Raw genomic sequence first — 18,334 nt, 5'->3', positions numbered from 1 at the left:
GAGGCCCTTGGTATGTTTATCATAATCACAAAAGTAAACTAAAACAGTCTCTTGATATGTCTCTTTAGCTATAAATTACAATATTATTATTAAAACTTAGCCAAAAGGAAAGATTTATAAACTATAAAGAGTTTTACCTCATGCAAAATTGTCATTTCTTTAATAAGACATTAATTATTTTTTTCTGAGGCCCTCCAAGTACCTACAAATCCAAAATGTGGCCCTGCAAAGGGTTTGAGTTTGAGACCACTGGTCTACACTGTGTTGCTGTATGCACTGGCATTTTTGGAGAGTTTAAAGAAAGAAAAGTTTGAAGAGTTTTCAAACTGGGAGGTTTTTATGTGGGCTTGATGGACCATTGGTCTGACCCAGTAAGGCTATTCTTATGATGTATGTATAATTAGATTGTAAGCAAGGACCATCTCTTGCGTGTTTAATGTACAGTACTGTGTGCATCTGGTAGTGCTATAAAAATAGCAGCAGTAGTAGTAGTGTTGAGGTCAAGACGACTAAACACAGCTTGGATTGTCACCCACGTATAAGTAATTCTGCTTTTCTTCACATAAAGAACCCTAGGGAATAACAATTTTAAGAATTAAAATGTGATATGATTTTTATTATACAGCATGCCTGCAAGAAGAAAGTCCTAAAGTTTAAGCAGTTGTTTTACAATACTTACCAATGGCATTATAGAGAGGTTCTCCAGTTGTCTTATCCCAGACTACAGTTGTTTCTCTCTGATTACTGACACCAATAGCTTTAAAGGAAAAGAAAAGAGAAAAAAAAAAACCCGCTGAAATGTAAACGAACACAAAAACATGTGGAAAGTGTCACATGTATAAATGGAATTCTACTCCTAGAAGGGACATGGGGAGGGGAATGTGGATAAGAGCCCACACCTCAGCTCTCTGAAAGATATCAGGATACATCAACATAAACAAATATCCTTAAGCAGCCAATAGTTTTATTATTATTATTAAGTTTTATTAATATTTGATAAATCGCTTATTCAGTTATCTAAGCGATGTACAGCTATATAAAAACATAGGTTGTGGAAAACTAACATGATAATACACCTCTTTTAATCTAGGACAAACATGCAGTGTGGGAATAGCGGGGAGAAGTTACAAATTTTTTTTTTTAGTTAAAGAGAGAACAAAAAAGGGAAAAACAAGAGGAAGAATTGAAGTTTCATGTGGTAGGCCTCAATGTTAAATATTAAACGCATCTTTAAAAAGATAGGTTTTTAATGTTTTTTTGAATGAAGTTATGTGCTTTTCTTCTCTAATGTACTGTGGTAAAGCATTCCACAGTTATGGGGCCATCACAGAAAACATATCGTGTCTTCTAATGCCTATAATTTTCAAAGAGGGGACAGTTAAAAGGCTTTGCGACGTAGAGCGGAGAGAACGGGAGATGTTGTGAGGGATTAGCATTCTTGAAATAAATTGTGGTTCATTAGAGGATAGGGTTTTATATACTAAGAGCAAAATTTTAAAGGTAATCCAATGGCTGACTGGTAGCCAGTGGGAATCTATTAGTAATGGAGTTACATGATCGTATTTTTTGGCATTATAAATCAATTTAACTGCCGTATTTTGTATAATTTGTAGTCTTCGTTTTTCTCTTTGTGTAATCTATTTTGGATAGGACCAGAGAGTGAATTAATGTTAATGGATTTGGGTTCGAGAAATTTTGAAATAGATCGAATCAAAAGTAATTTATAAAAGCATATTTTAACTACATTGCTAATATGGTTTTGAAACAATAATTTGTCATCAATGAAAACACCTAAAATTTTTATTGAAGAAACTAATTCAATGGTGATAGAGTTAAAGACAAAAGAGGTTCTTAAGGTTGCATCTTTTTTCCAGGAAAAAAGCATAGCTTTGGTTTTTTGGATATTTAAGGATAATTTGTTAGAGGTTAACCAATTGTTTATAATTTCAAGTTTCTGATTAATTGCAATTATTTCATCAGTATTTTCTGGATCAAGAGAATGGAGAAGCTGGATGTCAGGTTAAAATAATTATAACTTAACTTAGCAAACCAGGTCAGTTACAATTCTGTGCAAAAGCAGCACAATTGAGAAGCCTTAAGCCTTGCACAGTCTTCTCTAAGGCTTTTAGCTAACTTGAGGTTTGTTTGTTTTTTACTTACATGGTCAAGCTGACAAACAGAAGAGAGTTAATGGACCTGGGGATGGAGAGTAGGAAGGGGAAAAAGGTGTTGACTTAAAGGGGAAGAGAAGAGATAACAGGCCCAGAGGTAGAGAAAATGAGGGAGAGAAAGAGTTGGACCTGGGGGGGAGGGGAAAGGAAGATATTGGGCCTTTAATCAGTGGCACAACCACGATGGGAGGGAAGGAGGTCCTTGGAGACCAGGGACCCCCAATTTGGGCTAAGGTCCTCTCCAAAAACTATAGTACCTGTTCAGTGGCTGGTGGGGTAGCTAAATAAATCCTCTATCTGAAACTCTCCCTTCCTTCTTGTACTTATATGATAAATTTTTCTAAACTATTTTAGATGCATTTTAGGCATGCTATTAATGTATGTACTTTTGCTGTTGTTTGATAGCTTCTCTTGATGTAAATCATTTTGAACTGCAAGGTACTGCTGGATTTAAATAATTTTTTATTATTATCACTACCTTTAGCACTACTTTAGCAAAGCATTCGATAGCGTACCACACCGCAGGTTGCTGGGCAAGATGAGTTTTATAGGATTAGGTGACACATTGACGCAATGGGTTGGGAACTGGCTTGGAGGTAGGCTTCAAAGGGTGGTGGTGAATGGCACCCCCTCCGAAATGACGGAGGTGATCAGTGGAGTGCCACAGGGCTCAGTCTTGGGCCCAATCCTATTCAACATCTTTATAAGGGACTTGGCAGAAGGGCTTCGAGGTAAAATAACATTATTCGCCGATGACGCCAAACTAAGTAATGTAGTGGGCAAATGCACAACAGACGAAGATTCAATGCCCGACAACATGATGCACGACCTACTCCTGCTGGAGCGCTGGTCTAGGACATGGCAACTCAACTTCAATGCCAAAAAATGCAAAATTATGCACCTGGGCAGCCAAAATCCATGCAAGTCTTATACCCTTAATGGCGAGATCCTAGCAAAAATGGTAGCAGAACGAGACTTGGGGGTAATCGTCAGTGAGGACATGAAGTCTGCCAATCAAGTGGAGCAGGCTTCATCCAAGGCAAGACAAATAATGGGTTGCATACGAAGGGGTTTCGTCAGCCGTAAGGAGGAAGTCATTATGCCATTGTATAGATCCATGGTGAGGCCCCACCTGGAATACTGTGTGCAATTTTGGAGGCCACATTATCGCAAGGATGTGCTGAGACTGGAGTCGGTGCAGAGAATGGCCACCCGGATGGTCTCGGGACTCAAGGATCTTCCATATGAAGAACGGCTTGACAAATTACAGCTATACTCGCTCGAGGAGCGCAGAGAGAGGAGAGACATGATCGAGACATTCAAGTGTCTTACGGGCCGCATCGAGGCGGAGGAAGATATCTTCTTTTTCAAGGGTCCCACGACAACAAGAGGGCATCCGTGGAAAATCAGGGGCGGGAAACTGCGAGGTGACACCAGGAAATTATTTTTCACTGAAAGAGTGGTTGATCGCTGGAACAGTCTTCCACTACAGGTGATTGAGGCCAGCAGCGTGCCTGATTTTAAGGCCAAATGGGATAGACACGTGGGATCTATTCACAGAGAAAGGTAGGGGAGGGTCATTAAGGTGGGCAGACTAGATGGGCCGTGGCCCTTATTACATTACATTACATTAGGGATTTCTATTCCGCCTGTGCCTTGCGGTTCTAGGCGGATTACATTATGGAAGATATCTGGGCAGTTCCAGTAGAATTACATTTCAGGATTGGAGTATATTACAGTAACAGTAAAGAGTTATGATACTTCAAGTTCACAGAAGATAATACTTATCACAGAAGTTATTACATATAACAGAAGATAATGCATTTTGCAGAGGTAATACATGGCAACTCGATCGTTTACATCGGGTGTAATGTAGAAGAGTTACAGTACATTTTAGGTCACAGACAAAGAGATATTATAGATGGGTGTTTCCGAAGTCGTTGGTTGGGAACTCATTGGGTGGTGGTTAGAGTGATGGGAGATATTTTTTGAACAGTAGTGTTTTTATTTCTTTGCGGAACTCTTTTATGTCTGTTGTTTTGGTCACTAATTTTGAGATGTCAGAGTCTATTTTAGCTGCCTGTGTCCCCAGGAGGTTGTCGTAGAGTTTCTTACGACAAGTACCGTTGAGTGGTGGATAGGTGAAAAGGTTCTGTGTTCTCCTTCTTCTTGGTGGGTGGTAGTGATGAAAACGGTTATTTAGGTAACTGGGTGTCGTGCCATGGGTTACTTTGAAAATGAGACAGTAGAGTTTGAATTGTGTTCTTGCTTTTATTGGTAGCCAGTGAGATTCTAGGTATGCATTGGTAATGTGGTCATATTTGCTGAGTGAGTATATGAGTCTGAGGGCTGTGTTCTGGATGGTCTGTAGTTTTTTTATTGTGTTGGTCGGGCAAGGTAAGTAGAGGCTGTTGCAATAGTCGACAATGCTTAGCACAAGGGATTGGACAATGATCCTGAATTGGTCTTTGTTAAAGAATTTCCTGATTTTTCTTAAATTTCGCATTGTGAAGAATGCTTTTTGGGTGACCTTTAGGATTTGTGTTTGCATTGTGCAGCATCTGTCTAAATGTATTCCTAGGATTTTGAGGGAGTTCTGTATAGGGTACTTGATTGAGTTTACTTCCAGTTCTGTTAGGGATGGTTTTTTGTCCTTCTCTAGTAATAAGAATTTGGTTTTGTCAGAGTTCAGCTTCAACTTGTGATCTGTCATCCATTTATCCACTGTTTCTAATGTAGTTTTCAGGCGTTCTGTGGAGATTGGGTTGTGTATGTCGAATGGAAGGAGGATGGTTATGTCGTCTGCATAGCTGAAAGAAGTAATATTTTGGGTGTCTAGGGTGGTGCCTAGGGAGGATATGAATAGGTTGAAAAGTGTGGGAGAGAGGGGAGAGCCTTGTGGTACTCCACATGGATTGGACCATGGTTCAGATAGAATGTCTTTAGATTTGACTCTGTATGTTCTAGTTTTAAGGAAGCCTTGGAACCAGTTATGAACTTTACCTGAAATTCCTATTGCGTCTAGTTTTTGGAGAAGTATAGAGTGGTCCACTAGATCGAATGCAGCTGAGAGATCAAATTGGATGATTAGCAGTCTGTTTCCTTGGCTAAGGTGACTTCGAGCTATGTCTAGTAGAGATACCAGGAGAGTTTCTGTACTGTAGTTGGTTCTGAATCCGGATTGGGATGGATGTAAGATATTGTGGGCTTCAAGGTAAGTGGACATTTGTTGTGCAACTAGTCCTTCTATTATTTTGACGTATGTTGGGATAGAAGCGATTGGTCTGTAATTTGATGGGTTATTTGTTAGACCTTTGGGATCCTTCAGAATAGGCGTGATTATAATTTCTCCGAGCTCTGGTGGGAACAGGCCTTTTTTGAGTGTGGTTTGCAGCCATAATGTGTAGCTAGCTTTGAAGTTGGTGGAAGCTGTTGCTAGTAAGTATGGTGGGCAGTTATTCAGATCACATGATGATTTGCAATATTTTTTGTATAGCCTGTCCAGTTCAGTCCACTGGGTTGTAGGGAAGTCGGTCCAGAACCTGTCAGCTGATATTGCTTCATCTAATGTGGGTTTTATTAGAATCTTGTCTGTGTTGTTTTGTGAGTTGTTGAATGTTGTTCTAATTGAGATGATTTTATTTTTGAAGTGGTCTGCTAACTGAGAGGCTGTAGGTGTTAGGTTTTCCTGGGTGGCTAGACATGGTTTAGTGTCGGTAAGGTTTCTTACTAGGTTGAACAGTTTTTTTGTGTCTGGTTTGTCGGTGCCTATGAGGTTGGAGTATCTGCCGTCTATTTCTATGTTTCTATGTTACCTCAGAAGGGATGAAGTCAGTGCAATGCCCCTAGCATCCAACGTCTGCATTCCCCAAGCATGATTGGGGAGTGCAAGAGTTGGTGGCTGGATGCATGCTACCGACTTGCTTGCTCCTGATGCATTACGATGAGGAAGAGAATGGCTATGCTGGATCAGAAATAGCTATGCTGGATCAGACCAATGCTGTTTCCACAGTAGCCAATCCAGGTCACAAGTGTCTAACAGAAACCCAAATAACAGCAATAGTAGATTTCTTCAACTAGCAAAACTGGCCTCCCCACCAATGGAGGGAAGAGGAAATGTGCACGCCCCCCACCAATGGGCTGCTAGCTACACCCCTACCTTTAATTGCAATTTAAAATGTTAAATTAGAAACACAGAAACATGATGGCAGATAAAAGGTCAAATGGTCCATCCAGTCTGCCCATCCACAGTAACCATTATCTCTTCCGCTCTCTAATAAATCCCACATGCCTATCCCAGGCTCTCTTGAATTTAGACAGTCTGTCTCCACCACCTCTTCTGGGAAACTGTTCCACGCATCTACCATCCTTTCTGTAAAAAAAGCATTTCCTTAGATTACTCCTGAGCCTATTACCTCTTAACTTAATCCTATGCCCTCTCATTCCAGAGCTTCCTTTCAAATGAAAGAGACTAAACTCATGCTCATTTACATCACATAGGTATTTAAACGTCTCTATCATATCTCCCCTCTCCCACTTTTCCCCCAAAGTACGCAGCTTTGAACAAGACCATGCACCATTTTAGTAGCCTTCCTCTGGACCGACTCCATCCTTTTTATATCTTTTTAAAGGTGCGGTCTCCAGAATTGTATACAATATTCTAAATGAGGTCTCACCAGAGTCTTAAACAGGGGCATCAATACCTCCTTTTTCCTACTGGCCATACATAAGAACATACCTCTCCCTATGCACCCTAGCATCCTTCTAGCTTTTGCCATCACCTTTTCAACCTGTTTGGCCACCTTAAGATCCTCATGTAAGAATAGCCTTACTGGGTCAGACCAATGGTCCATCAAGCCCAGTAGCCCGTTCTCACGGAGGCCAATCCAGGTCACTAATACTTGGCCAAAACCTAAGGATTAGCAATACTCCATGCTACCAATTCAGGGCAAGCAGTAGCTTTCCCCATGTCTTTCTCAATAAAGCACAGTTACTTACCGTAAAGCACAGTTACTTACCGTAACAGGTGTTATCCAGGGACAGCAGGCAGCTATTCTCACATAAGGGTGGCGTCATCGACGGAGCCCGGATGCGGACACCTCACAAGCAGACTTGCTTGAAGAAACTCGAACTTTCGAGTTGCCCACACCGCACATGCATGAGTGCCTTCCCACCCAGCGCAGAGCGTGTCTCCTCAGTTCAGATAGCTAGCAGAGAAGCCAACCAGGGAAGGTGGGTGGGTTGTGAGAATAGCTGCCTGCTGTCCCTGGATAACACCTGTTACGGTAAGTAACTGTGCTTTATCCTAGGACAAGCAGGCAGGTATTCTCGCATATGGATGACCTCCAAGCTAACCAGAATGGGATGGTGGGAGTGTTGGCAATTTAGGAGAATAAATTTTGTAATATTGTTTGGCCAAAATGTCCATCCCGTCTGGAGAAAGTATCCAGACAATAGTGAGCAGTGAAGGTATGAACCGAGGACCAAGTAGCATCCCTACAAATTTCCTCAATAGGTGTAGATCTGAGGAAAGCTACTGAAGCTGCCATAGCTCTGACTTTTGGGCTGTGACTTTACTGTGAAGGGGTAATCCAGCCTGAGATACAAGCCGCCATCCAGTTGGAGATGGTTCGCTTAGAAATAGGATGTCCCAACTTATTGGGATTGAAGGAGACAAAAAGTTGAGGAGCAGTTCTGTGTAGTTTGGTGCGTTCCAAATAGAAGGCCAAAGCACATTTACAGTCCAGAGTATGAAGAGCAACTTCTCCAGGATGAGAATGAGGCTTTGGAAAAAACACTGAAAGAACAATGGATTGGTTGAGATGAAATTCCGAGACCACTTTAGGGAGGAATTTAGGATGAGTACGAAGAACCACCTTGTCATGATGGAACACTGTGAATGGTGGGTCAGCAACTAAAGCTTGCAGCTCACTGACTCGTCGAGCAGAAGTGAGGGCTATGAGAAACACCACTTTCCAAGTGAATTACTTCAGATGAGTATTATCAATTGGTTCAAATGGAGGCTTAAATCATTTGAGCAAGGACAACATTGAGGTCCCAAACCACAGGAGGCAGTTTGAGAGGAGGTTTGATATTGAAAAGTCCTTTCATGAATCTGGAAACCACCGGGTGAGCAGAGAGGGGTTTTCCTTCAATAGACTGATGGAAAGCCCCAATTGCACTGATATGGATTTGTATAGATGTAGACTTGAGGCCAGAATTGGATAAGTGCAAAAGGTAGTCCAAAACAGAAGATAAGGAGGAATGTTGAGGCTCCTTATGATGAGAAAAACACCACGTAGAAAATCTAGTCCATTTTTGATGATAGCATTGTCTAGTGGTAGGCTTCCTAGAAGCTTCTAAAACATCTCTTACAGATGGAGAAAACTGAAGAGGGGTTATGTTGAGAGGTACCAAGCTGTCAGGTGTAGAGACTGCAGGCTGTCGGGCAGTTGGGTCGAAAATGGACAAAGATGCACTTCAAAGAGATTTGAACCAACTAGAGAAATGGGCGGAAAAGTGGCAGATGAAATTTAATATAGAAAAATGCAAAGTGATGCACCTGGGCAGGAAAAACAAAGAACAAGAATATAAAATGTTAGGTGTAACATTGGGCATGAGCGAACAAGAAAGGTACCTGGGGGTACTGATAGACAGGACCCTGAAGCCGTCGGCTCAATGCGCAGCGGCGGCAAAAAAAGCAAACAGGATGTTGGGCATGATAAAGAAGGGCATCACGAGTAGATCGGCGGACGTCATAATGCCGCTTTATAGAGCAATGGTCAGACCACACTTGGAATACTGTGTCCAACATTGGTTTCCCTACCTAAAGAAGGATATAACCCTGCTGGAGAGGGTGCAGAGACGAGCCACGAAGCTAATAAAAGATGTGAAGAATTTGAGCTACAAAGAATGCCTCGAAAAACTGGGATTGTTCACCCTCAAGAAGAGAAGGCTGCAAGGGGATATGAAAGAGACTTAAAATACTAAAAGATTTCGACAAAATAGAGCAAGAAACTTCGTTATTCACATTGTCAAAAGTGACTGAGGAGCGGCAGACTCAGGACTAATGTCAGGAAGTTCTGCTTCACACAACGAGTGGTGAACGTTTGGAATGCTCTCCCGGAGGAGGTTGTGACAGAGACCACCATTCTGGGATTCAAGGGCAAGTTGGATGCACACCTTCTTGCAAATCACATTGAGGGATATGGGTGAACAAGGTGTCCATCAGGGAACACCTAGCTTGGCCTCCACGTGTGCGGGTCACCGGACAAGATGGACCTAAGGTCTGATCCGGTGAAGGCATTTCTTATGTTCTTATGACTCTGTGTAAGCAGAGAAGGAAAAACTGGTAGAAGGTATGGCTCCCTGCTGCTGAGTTGAAGTAGAAAGGAGTACCAAGGTTGTCTTGGCCACCGAGAAGCAATTAAAATCATGTAGCATGATCGTTCTTCAACTTGACCAGAGTCTTGAGAATGAGAGGGAATGGAGGGAATGCATAGGGGAAGAGATTCGTCCGTTCCAGAAGAAAAGCATCTGCCTCGAGGCGATGAGGAGAGTATATCCTGGAGCAGAATTGAGGCAGTTTGTAGTTGTGGGGAGCTGCAAAGAGGTCTATCTGAAGCGTTCCCCACTGTGAAAAAATGTGATGAAGAGGGGAGAAATGGAGTGTCCATTCGTGAGGTTGCAGTAGACGACTCAAGTTGTCCGCCAAGCAATTCTTCGCCCCTTGAATGTAGACAGCTTTGAGGAAGTGTTGTGGCAGATTGCCCAGTCCCAAACCTTCAGAGCTTCTTGACAAAGGGAGGCAGACCCCGTCCCTCTCTGTTTGTTGACAAAATACATGGCGACTTGGTTGTCCGTCCAAATGAGGACTGCTTGTGAGGCGTCCGCATCAGGGCTCCGTCGATGACATCACCCATATATGAGAATACCTGCCTGCTGTCCCTGGATAACACCTGTTACGGTAAGTAACTGTGCTTTACGGTGTTATCCAGGTGTTATCCAGGGACAGCAGGCAGATATTCTCAACATGTGGGTGACATCACCTACGGAGCACTCTAGCGGACGTTTTCACAAGCAGACTTGCTTGAAGACCATCAAGCTTGCGAGTGGACCGCGCCCGATCTAGGGCATGCATCTCTTCAGCGTGTCCTCAGTTCATATAGCTAGCAAAGAAGCCAACCCGGGGAGGTAGGTGGGTTGCGAGAATATCTGCCTGCTGTCCCTGGATAACACCTGTTACTGTAAGTAACTGTGCTTTATCCCAGGACAAGCAGGCAGCATATTCTCAACATGTGGGAGATCTCCAAACTAACCGGAAAGGGATGGTGGGAGAGCTGGCAATTTAGGAGAACAGATGTGGCAAAACTGACTGGCCCAAATAGCCATCACGCCTGGAGAAAGCATCCAGACAGTAGTGAGAGGTGAACGTATGAACCAAGAACCAAGTGGCAGCCTTGCAGATTTCCTCGAGTGGAGGAAAGCAACAGACGCCGCCATTGCTCTGACCCGGTGGCCAGTGACCCGACCCAGCAGGGAAAGACCAGCCTGAGCATAACAGAAAGAGATACAAGCGGCCAACCAGTTAGAAATGGTCCGCTTAGAAACAGAGTGCCCCAAGCGGTTAGGATCGAAAGAGAGGAACAGTTGGGGAGCAGAACGATGAGCAGCAGTGCGCTTCAAGTAGAAGGCCAGCACACGCTTACAGTCAAGAGAATGCAGAGCCACTTCTCCTGGGTGAGAATGGGGCTTCGGAAGAAACACGGGATTGGTTGATGTGAAAATCCGAAACAACCTTAGGCAAGAAGTTAGGATGGGTACAGAGAACCACCTTATCATGATGGAAAACAGTGAAAGGAGGGTCCGCAACCAAGGCCTGCAGCTCACTGACCCAGTGAGCGCAATAAGAAATACAACTTTCCACGTGAGAAACTTAAAGTTAGCCCGCGCTAGCAGCTCAAAAGGCGGTTTCATCAATTGAGCAAGGAACACATTGAGATCCCAAACCAAGGGAGGAGGTTTAAGGGGCGGATGAATGTGAAAAAGGCCCTTTTAGAAGCAGGAAACCACAGGATGAAAAGAGAGAGGCTTCCCGTTAATCGGCAGATGAAAAGCAGCAATGGCACTAAGGTGGACTCTAATCGAGGTGGATTTGAGGCCAGCCCCAGACAAGTGCAACAGATAATCCAGGACAGAAGACAAGGAGGCGAACTGCAGATCCTGTCTCCGCGTAGCACACTAAGAAGAAAAGCGGGTCCACTTTTGATAGTAACATTGACGAGTGGACTCCTTCCGAGACGCCTCCAAGACATCCAGCACAGACTAAGAAAACTGAAACGAGGGCATTAAGTCTCGAGGAACCAAGCTGTTAAGTGCAGAGACTGCAGGTTGGGATGAAGCAGAGATCCCCGACTCTGCATAAGCAGAGAAGGAAAAACAGGCAGTAGAAGAGGCTCCCTGAAACTGAGTTGTAACAGCAGTGAGAACCACGGTTGTCGGGACTACCGAGTTGCTATCAGAATCATGGTGGCGTGAGTGGACTTGAGCATGACAAGAGTCTTCAGAATCAGAGGGAAAGGAGGAAGCGCTTACAGAAACAGGTTCGTCCAATCCAGAAGAAAGGCATCCAGTTCGATCCTGTGAGGGGTGTAAACCCTGGAGCAGAAAAGGGGCAACTTGTGATTGAGGGGGGGGGACGCGAACAGATCGACTGCCGGAATCCCCCACCGAGGGAACACCTGATGCAGGGTCGAGGAAGGAAGAGACCATTCGTGAGGCTGCAGAAGGCGGCTCAACTTGTCTGCCAGGCAGTTCTGCTGACCCTGAATGTAGACAGCAAGAAGGAAGATGTTGCGGCGGATGGCCCAATCCCAGAGCCGCATCGCCTACTGGCACAGGGACAGGGACCCTGTGCCCCCTTGTTTGTTGATATAATACATGGCGACCTGGTTGTCCGTGCGAACCAGCACCACACGGTCGCGAAGCAGGTGACATAAAGCCTTCAGAGCGTAGAAAACCGCCCGAAGCTCCAGCAGATTGATGTGACAAAGGCGGTCGGCACTGGACCAAAGACCGTCCAGATGCGCTCCCCAAGCATAGGCCAACGAGTCCGTCGTGAGGACCTTCTGAGGAGGAGGAGCATGAAACAGAAAACCATTGGAAAGATTGGAAGAGAGCATCCGCCAGCAGAGAGACCGCTTCAACAAAGGAGTCACGGCAATGAGTTGAGAGTAGAGAGCTGCACGGGAACGGGGACAACGGGAATCCCGCGGGACCCGCAGGGATTCCGCGGGTTCCCCCTTCGGGTCACAGGGATCCCGTGGGGATGCCCCCTAGGGTCACGGGGATCTCATTGGGACGCCCCTCGTGGTTTCGGGGATCCCGCGGGGTTCAATACAACTCGAGCAGCGAGGCTCGTCTGATTTTCCTACCTGCCCTGCCGCGAGGCTTGTCTTCCATTTCCTGCCTGCCCTGCCGCAGCACACATAGCCATTCGGAATTCTTCCCCGATGTCAGTGCTGACGTCGGAAGGAGGGCTTATGGAAGACTTCTGGTCGGTTATGTGTGCTGTGGCAGGGCAGGCAGGAAATGTAAGACGAGCAGTGTTCTCCCTAGGTCCCCCCTCACCGCCAGCTCAGCCGGTGCTTGTGACTTGTCCTGTCTAATGGCATGGCTTTAATTTTGTGACACTCTTGAGGTTTCCCTGCTGTGGCACACTGGTTGGGAGCCTTTGCTTTATCTGTTAATTTTCCTTGCCTGCCCATTTTGTCACTTCCTGTATTTATTGCCCCTGCTTTCCTTTGTCTTTCTACCCCCCCTTCCAAGTTCCTATATCTCTGTTGATTTTCCTTGTGATGGACAAACATTGAATAGAAAAGTTGTTTCAGCAAAGGCACAGTCTTTCTTCAGTATGAAGATGACCTCTTTGTATGACTGGTGTTTCTGTTTGACTTCCATTTTGGTTTTGCTTTAATTTACCTTTGGGTGGGGGAAGTTAGGGAGAGTTAGGGACAGAGGGATTCCTCACGGAGACGGGTGGGATTTTGGCGGGGACGGGTGGGATTTCTGTCCCCGCGCAACTCTCTAGTTGAGAGATAGGATTCCAATTCTGGTTCTATTGGGACACCAGAGTCCATTGAGGTATACGGAGATGAAGTATGGCAAAAGGAGTCACGTGAACCGTAGAAGGCATGTGGCCGAGCAGGACCATCAGGAGCCAAGCCGGGGCCGAGGACCACCCGCTGGCACAGACGAACAAGGGCCTCCTGACAAGGCAGGGGCAAGAAGGAGCGGAGGCAAACCGTGTCCAGGACCGCTCCGATAAACTTGAGGGACTGAGACGGACAGAGGTGAGACTTGGGAAAGTTCACCTTGAAGCCGAGACTCTGAAGGAGAGAAATTGTCAGATTCGTCACTCGCAGAACCTCCTGGCGGGAGGACACTTTGATCAATCAGTTGTCGAGGTAGGGAAACACCTGAAGCCCTCGGAGATGCAGGGCCGCAGCCACTACTACCAGGCATTTCATGAAAACCGTTGGTGAGGTCGCCAGGCCGAAGGGAAGAACACAATATTGGAGGTGGAGATCTCCCACCCGGAATCTCAGATACCGGCGAGAGGCCGGATGAATCGGTATGTGCGAGTAAGCCTCCTTGAGGTCCAAAGAGCACAGCCAATCCCCCTCGTCCATCAGGGGATACAACGTAGGAAGGGTGAGCATTCTGAACTTTTTCTTGAACAGAAACCTGTTCAGAGCCCTGAGGTCCAGGATCGGACGCAGATCTCCCGTCTTCTTGGGAACTAGAAAATACCGGGAATAAAACCCCGTATTCCACTGATCTGGAGGAACCTCCTCGACCGCCCTGAGGTGAAGGAGGGCGTGAGCTTCCCGCAGCAGAAGAGGTAGCTGAGACCTGGCAGAAGGAAACTCTCATGGCGGAAGGTCCGGGGCTATGCGACAGAAGTGAAGAGAGTACCCATCCAGGACGATGGTAAGCACCCAGCTGTCAGTGGTAAGACTTTCCCACTGAGTGTAGAAATGCTGGAGACGACCTCCGATGGGGAGGGGGGAAGGCTCCAGGAGGAAGGGAGCCAGGAGGCTCAGACTGGAATTGTCAAAAAGACGGTCCAGGCTTCGCCGGAGCCGGTGGCTGAGCCTTAGCAGGATGTTGCTGCTGCGAATGCTTGGGAAGCAGCCGAGAAAACGCAGGAGTCGATTTCTACAGGTACCTCTGAGGAGGGATCTTGTATGGCCGAGCCGGAGGAGTTTTTGGTTTAAGCTGCACAAGAGAGGCGAAAGACCGTTCATGCTCCGAGAGGCGCTTAATGGCAGCCTCAATGGAATCATGAACGAGCTCATGCCCCACACAAGGGAGATTGGCCAGATGATCCTGGAGGTCCATATCCACAATCCGGAGCCAGGTGAGGCGCCGCATGGCAATCGTTAAGGCCTTGACCCTCGAGGACAACTCGAAGGCATCGTAAGCTGCCTGGAACATATAGAGATGGAGCTAGGAGAGGGTATCCTTGAGAAGACGAAATTCCCGACGCCGAAAAGCCAGCATGTCCTCCTGGAATGAATGGAGGGCATCCACACAGTACCTGAGATAGGACGTGAAGGTAAAAGTGTAGTTAAGGACACGGTTCGCCATCATAGAATTTAGATACAGGTGGCGACCAAACTTGTCCATGGCCCTTCCAGGCCCGGAGGAACCGCAGCATACACCTTGGACATTTTCAAGGACGACTCCACCACCAAGGACTGATGGGAAAGCTGAGCATTCTCAAACCCCTTGACCGGGACCGTCCGGTAACGGGACTTCAATTTGCAGGGGATGGCAGTAACAGCATATGGCGTCTCCAGGTTCCGGAGGAAGGTCTGCCAAAGAACTTGATGCAGCGGCAAGCACAACACCTCACGGGGCGGATGAGGAACCCCCATCTCCGCCAAGTATTCCTGGGTATAGCGGGACTCAGACTGGAGATCCAGCTGCAAGACCTTACCCATATCAGAAATAAAACGAGTGAAGGAGGAGTTTCGAGGAGAAGACTCATCCTCCAGAGGGGACTCAGAACGAGATCTGGGGACAGCAGAGAAAGAGGAAGAAACTTCCCTTAAATAATAAGTCGGAGCCTCAGAGTCACGAGAACAAGAGACCGAGGAAGCTCTACTGAAACGCCTCATGGGCGAGAAAGAGCAGCTCCGTGGAAAGTGACTTGGGGAGGACCCTGGCGTCCGGGGCATCAGTTTGCGAAACCTCAGCAAAGACGGAGCAAAGGAAAACTCCCCCTCATGGCTCGAGGCAACCACTCGAGCAACATCCATCCGGCTGCCCACGGAAAGCGGAGAGGACATGGTCAAACGAAGACCTGCCCCCAAAGCCAAAGACAAAAGAGGTCCATTGGTTCTCGATGTCGGAGACCGGCCCCAGACTGGCGGAGAATACTGAAGCTTCTTAGAAGGAACGAGCCTCAACGAGGCCGAGGGCAAGGAGCGGGTTCCCTTCTGGGACACCTGAAAGGCCACACGCCCCGACACTGGGGAGGAGGAGTCACTCGAGGGCAGTCTGCGAGACTTCCGAGCACGGCCCCGAGACACAAGGGAAGAACCGCCCAGGCTTGGCAGACCGGGACTGGGTTGAGGTCAGTTGACTCGAGGCCGGGACCAGTTGGCTCATCACCTCAGGCTTCTGCTTCCCACATGTAATACTTTACATTTCTCAACATTGAACTTCATCTGCCATCTCGTCGCCCATTCTCCTAGTTTGTTCAAGTCCCTTTGCAATTCTTTGTAGTCCTCTTTAGTCCAAGCTCCACTAAATAGTTTGGTGTCATCCGCAAATTTTATTATCTCACACTTCGTCCCTGATTCTAGATCATTTATGAATATATTAAATAGCAGCAGCCCGAGCACCGAGCCCTGCGGGACCTCACTCGTTACCCTCTTCCAGTCCGAGTAGTGGCCCTTCACTCCTACCCTCTGTTTCCTACCCGCCAACCAGTTTCTGATCCATCTATGTATGTCTCCTTCCACCCCATGGTTCTTCAGTTTCCGGAGTAGGCGTTCATGGGCTATAAAATATAGCGTTTGATAAAAAATATATTCCTTCTGTAGACTCACACCAAACCCGCAGCTCCACCACAACCAGAAACCATAAAAGAAGTTCAAATAAAACATATGCTCACAACTGTGTTAATAGTGCCAGGAGATGCCGGTTGCTCAGCACTATGAGGGCAGAATTGTTTAATAGTCACTGTGGTCTCTCTTTTTTTTTTTTTACAGTGAAGGGAAAGAAGAAAAATCGAGACCCAGTCAGACCCTGTATCGTTGGAGGGAGGGTGAGGCAGGGACCTGGGGGGCCCAGGTGTAACCCCTAAAGCCGGCACCATTCAGCCAGACACCCCTGTCTCACTGAAGAGAAACCTCAACAGGAGAAATAGAATTGCCATCTCACTGAAGAGAAATCTCAACAGGAGAAATAGAATGGCAGTCTTACTGAAGAGAAACCTCAACAGGAGAAAATAATTTTCCAGTCACAGCCAGAATCCAGGAGCTAGTTGAATAGCGACCATCACCTGCTGGGAGATAGAGCATACTGAAGATACAGGAGGAGTGCCAGCCAATAGGACCACCTGTTAATCAGTTTCTCAATCTCCGCCTGCTGGTAGATGTGTGCTATCCCATTGGTCTCTGGAAAAGCACCCTTCAGGGATTCAAGACAAGGTTGGTTAAGTTCCTACTGGAACAGAACATACGCAAGTAAGACTAGACTCAAATAGGGCACTGATCTTTAACCTAAGGGCCGCCACGTGAGCAGACTGCTGGGCACGATGGACCACTGGTCTGACCCAGCAGCGGCAAGTCTTATGTTCTCTTTTAGAACCAGGCTTACTGAGGTTTAGGCACCAGACCAGCATTCCTCCCCTCAAGGTTCACCTGTGGAGTCTGATCTCTTAAGAAAGTCTTCAGAGTTCAGTCCCAATTTCTATTCCATTCTTTCATTGAATCAGTGGGGTAGATATTAACACACACAGAGGTCATCATTCTATTTCCTTTTTAACATTGCAAGACAAGCAGGCAAGCAGGAGAAAGCAGAGGAGAGGGAGAGGATTTAGAAGGGCAAAACAGAAGGAAGGGAGGCAAACCAAAGCTGAGAAGGGGAGAGAAGAGGCAGCAGACTAAGGGGATCGGCGAGAGTTAGCTCTGCCCACCCCTGACGTCAGCCACCAAAGCTCCCCCTTAAAAGGGGAGGGGCCAACGGCACACAGCGAGAGCGCCTTTGCGAAGAGCCTCAAGAAGGACAGAGTCAGTACATCAAGGAAGGGCGACAAGATAAGAAAACCAATAACTAACACAGCAGAAAATCTATTAGAATATATAAGCAAAACAAAGCAGACAAAGAGAGCACTTACACAGTGAACTAAAAGAGAGTACTCTGGAAAAACGTGAACAACAATGGAAGCTCGGTGTCAGGAGCTGAAAAGCTTGAAGAAGGAAGTAAAGCGATACAGGCGCTAGAAGGACTTTACACTACAAAAGACCCAATCAGGACAGCTGAAGACTTCATGAATGAGAGACACATTGAGGAGGAAGTCAGGGAACTCGAGAAATTCATTGAGGATGCCTACAGGAGGAGGGTGGAAGAGAACGAACTTCAGATGAAAGATGAAGATACACCAACATGGAAGGGAGAACAAGAAACAGATGACCTCAAAGAAGACGCCCACAGAGGAACACCGCACGAGGGGGAGAAAATGGCTAGTCAATGCCCAGAAGAAGAAACAGCGAAGCACACCGAGGACATAGAAGAAGCAGCAGCAAAACACTCCAAGGACATTGACCTGAAACCGAAGCGAAAACTGAAGCAGCGAAAACTGGTCGACCACTCCATACTGCTACAGATACTTGATGCCATTGGGATCTCAGGCAAGGTCTACAATTGGTTCCAAGGATTCCTCAAATCAAGAACCTACAAGGTAAAGTCCAATAATATCAAATCAGAACCATGGTCCAACCCATGTGGAGTTCCACAAGGATCACCTCTGTCACCTACGCTCTTCAACCTCTTTATTTCCTCCCTTGGAGCCACTTTAGATAACTTAAATGTTACATTCTTCAGCTACGCAGACGATATCACCATACTCCTCCCCTTCGACCCATCAG

The 18,334-nt window shown here is 46.3% G+C and overlaps 1 protein-coding gene across 6 annotated transcripts in view; it reads right to left on the bottom strand.

Moving 5' to 3' along the window:
• The window catches only part of GK (glycerol kinase), a 445,878-nt gene that overhangs the window by 338,624 nt on the left and 88,920 nt on the right, over positions 1–18,334 (bottom strand). For all 6 annotated transcript variants that reach the window (XM_033948781.1, XM_033948778.1, XM_033948783.1 and 3 more), the window contains exon 4: positions 680–757. In XM_033948781.1, coding sequence (XP_033804672.1) covers positions 680–757 — 78 coding nt within the window. The remainder of the gene's footprint in view (positions 1–679; positions 758–18,334) is intronic.

The sequence above is a fragment of the Geotrypetes seraphini genome, chromosome 6, assembly GCF_902459505.1.
Source record: "Geotrypetes seraphini chromosome 6, aGeoSer1.1, whole genome shotgun sequence".
NCBI lineage: Eukaryota > Metazoa > Chordata > Amphibia > Gymnophiona > Dermophiidae > Geotrypetes > Geotrypetes seraphini.
This window is presented reverse-complemented; position numbering and strand designations above follow the sequence as displayed.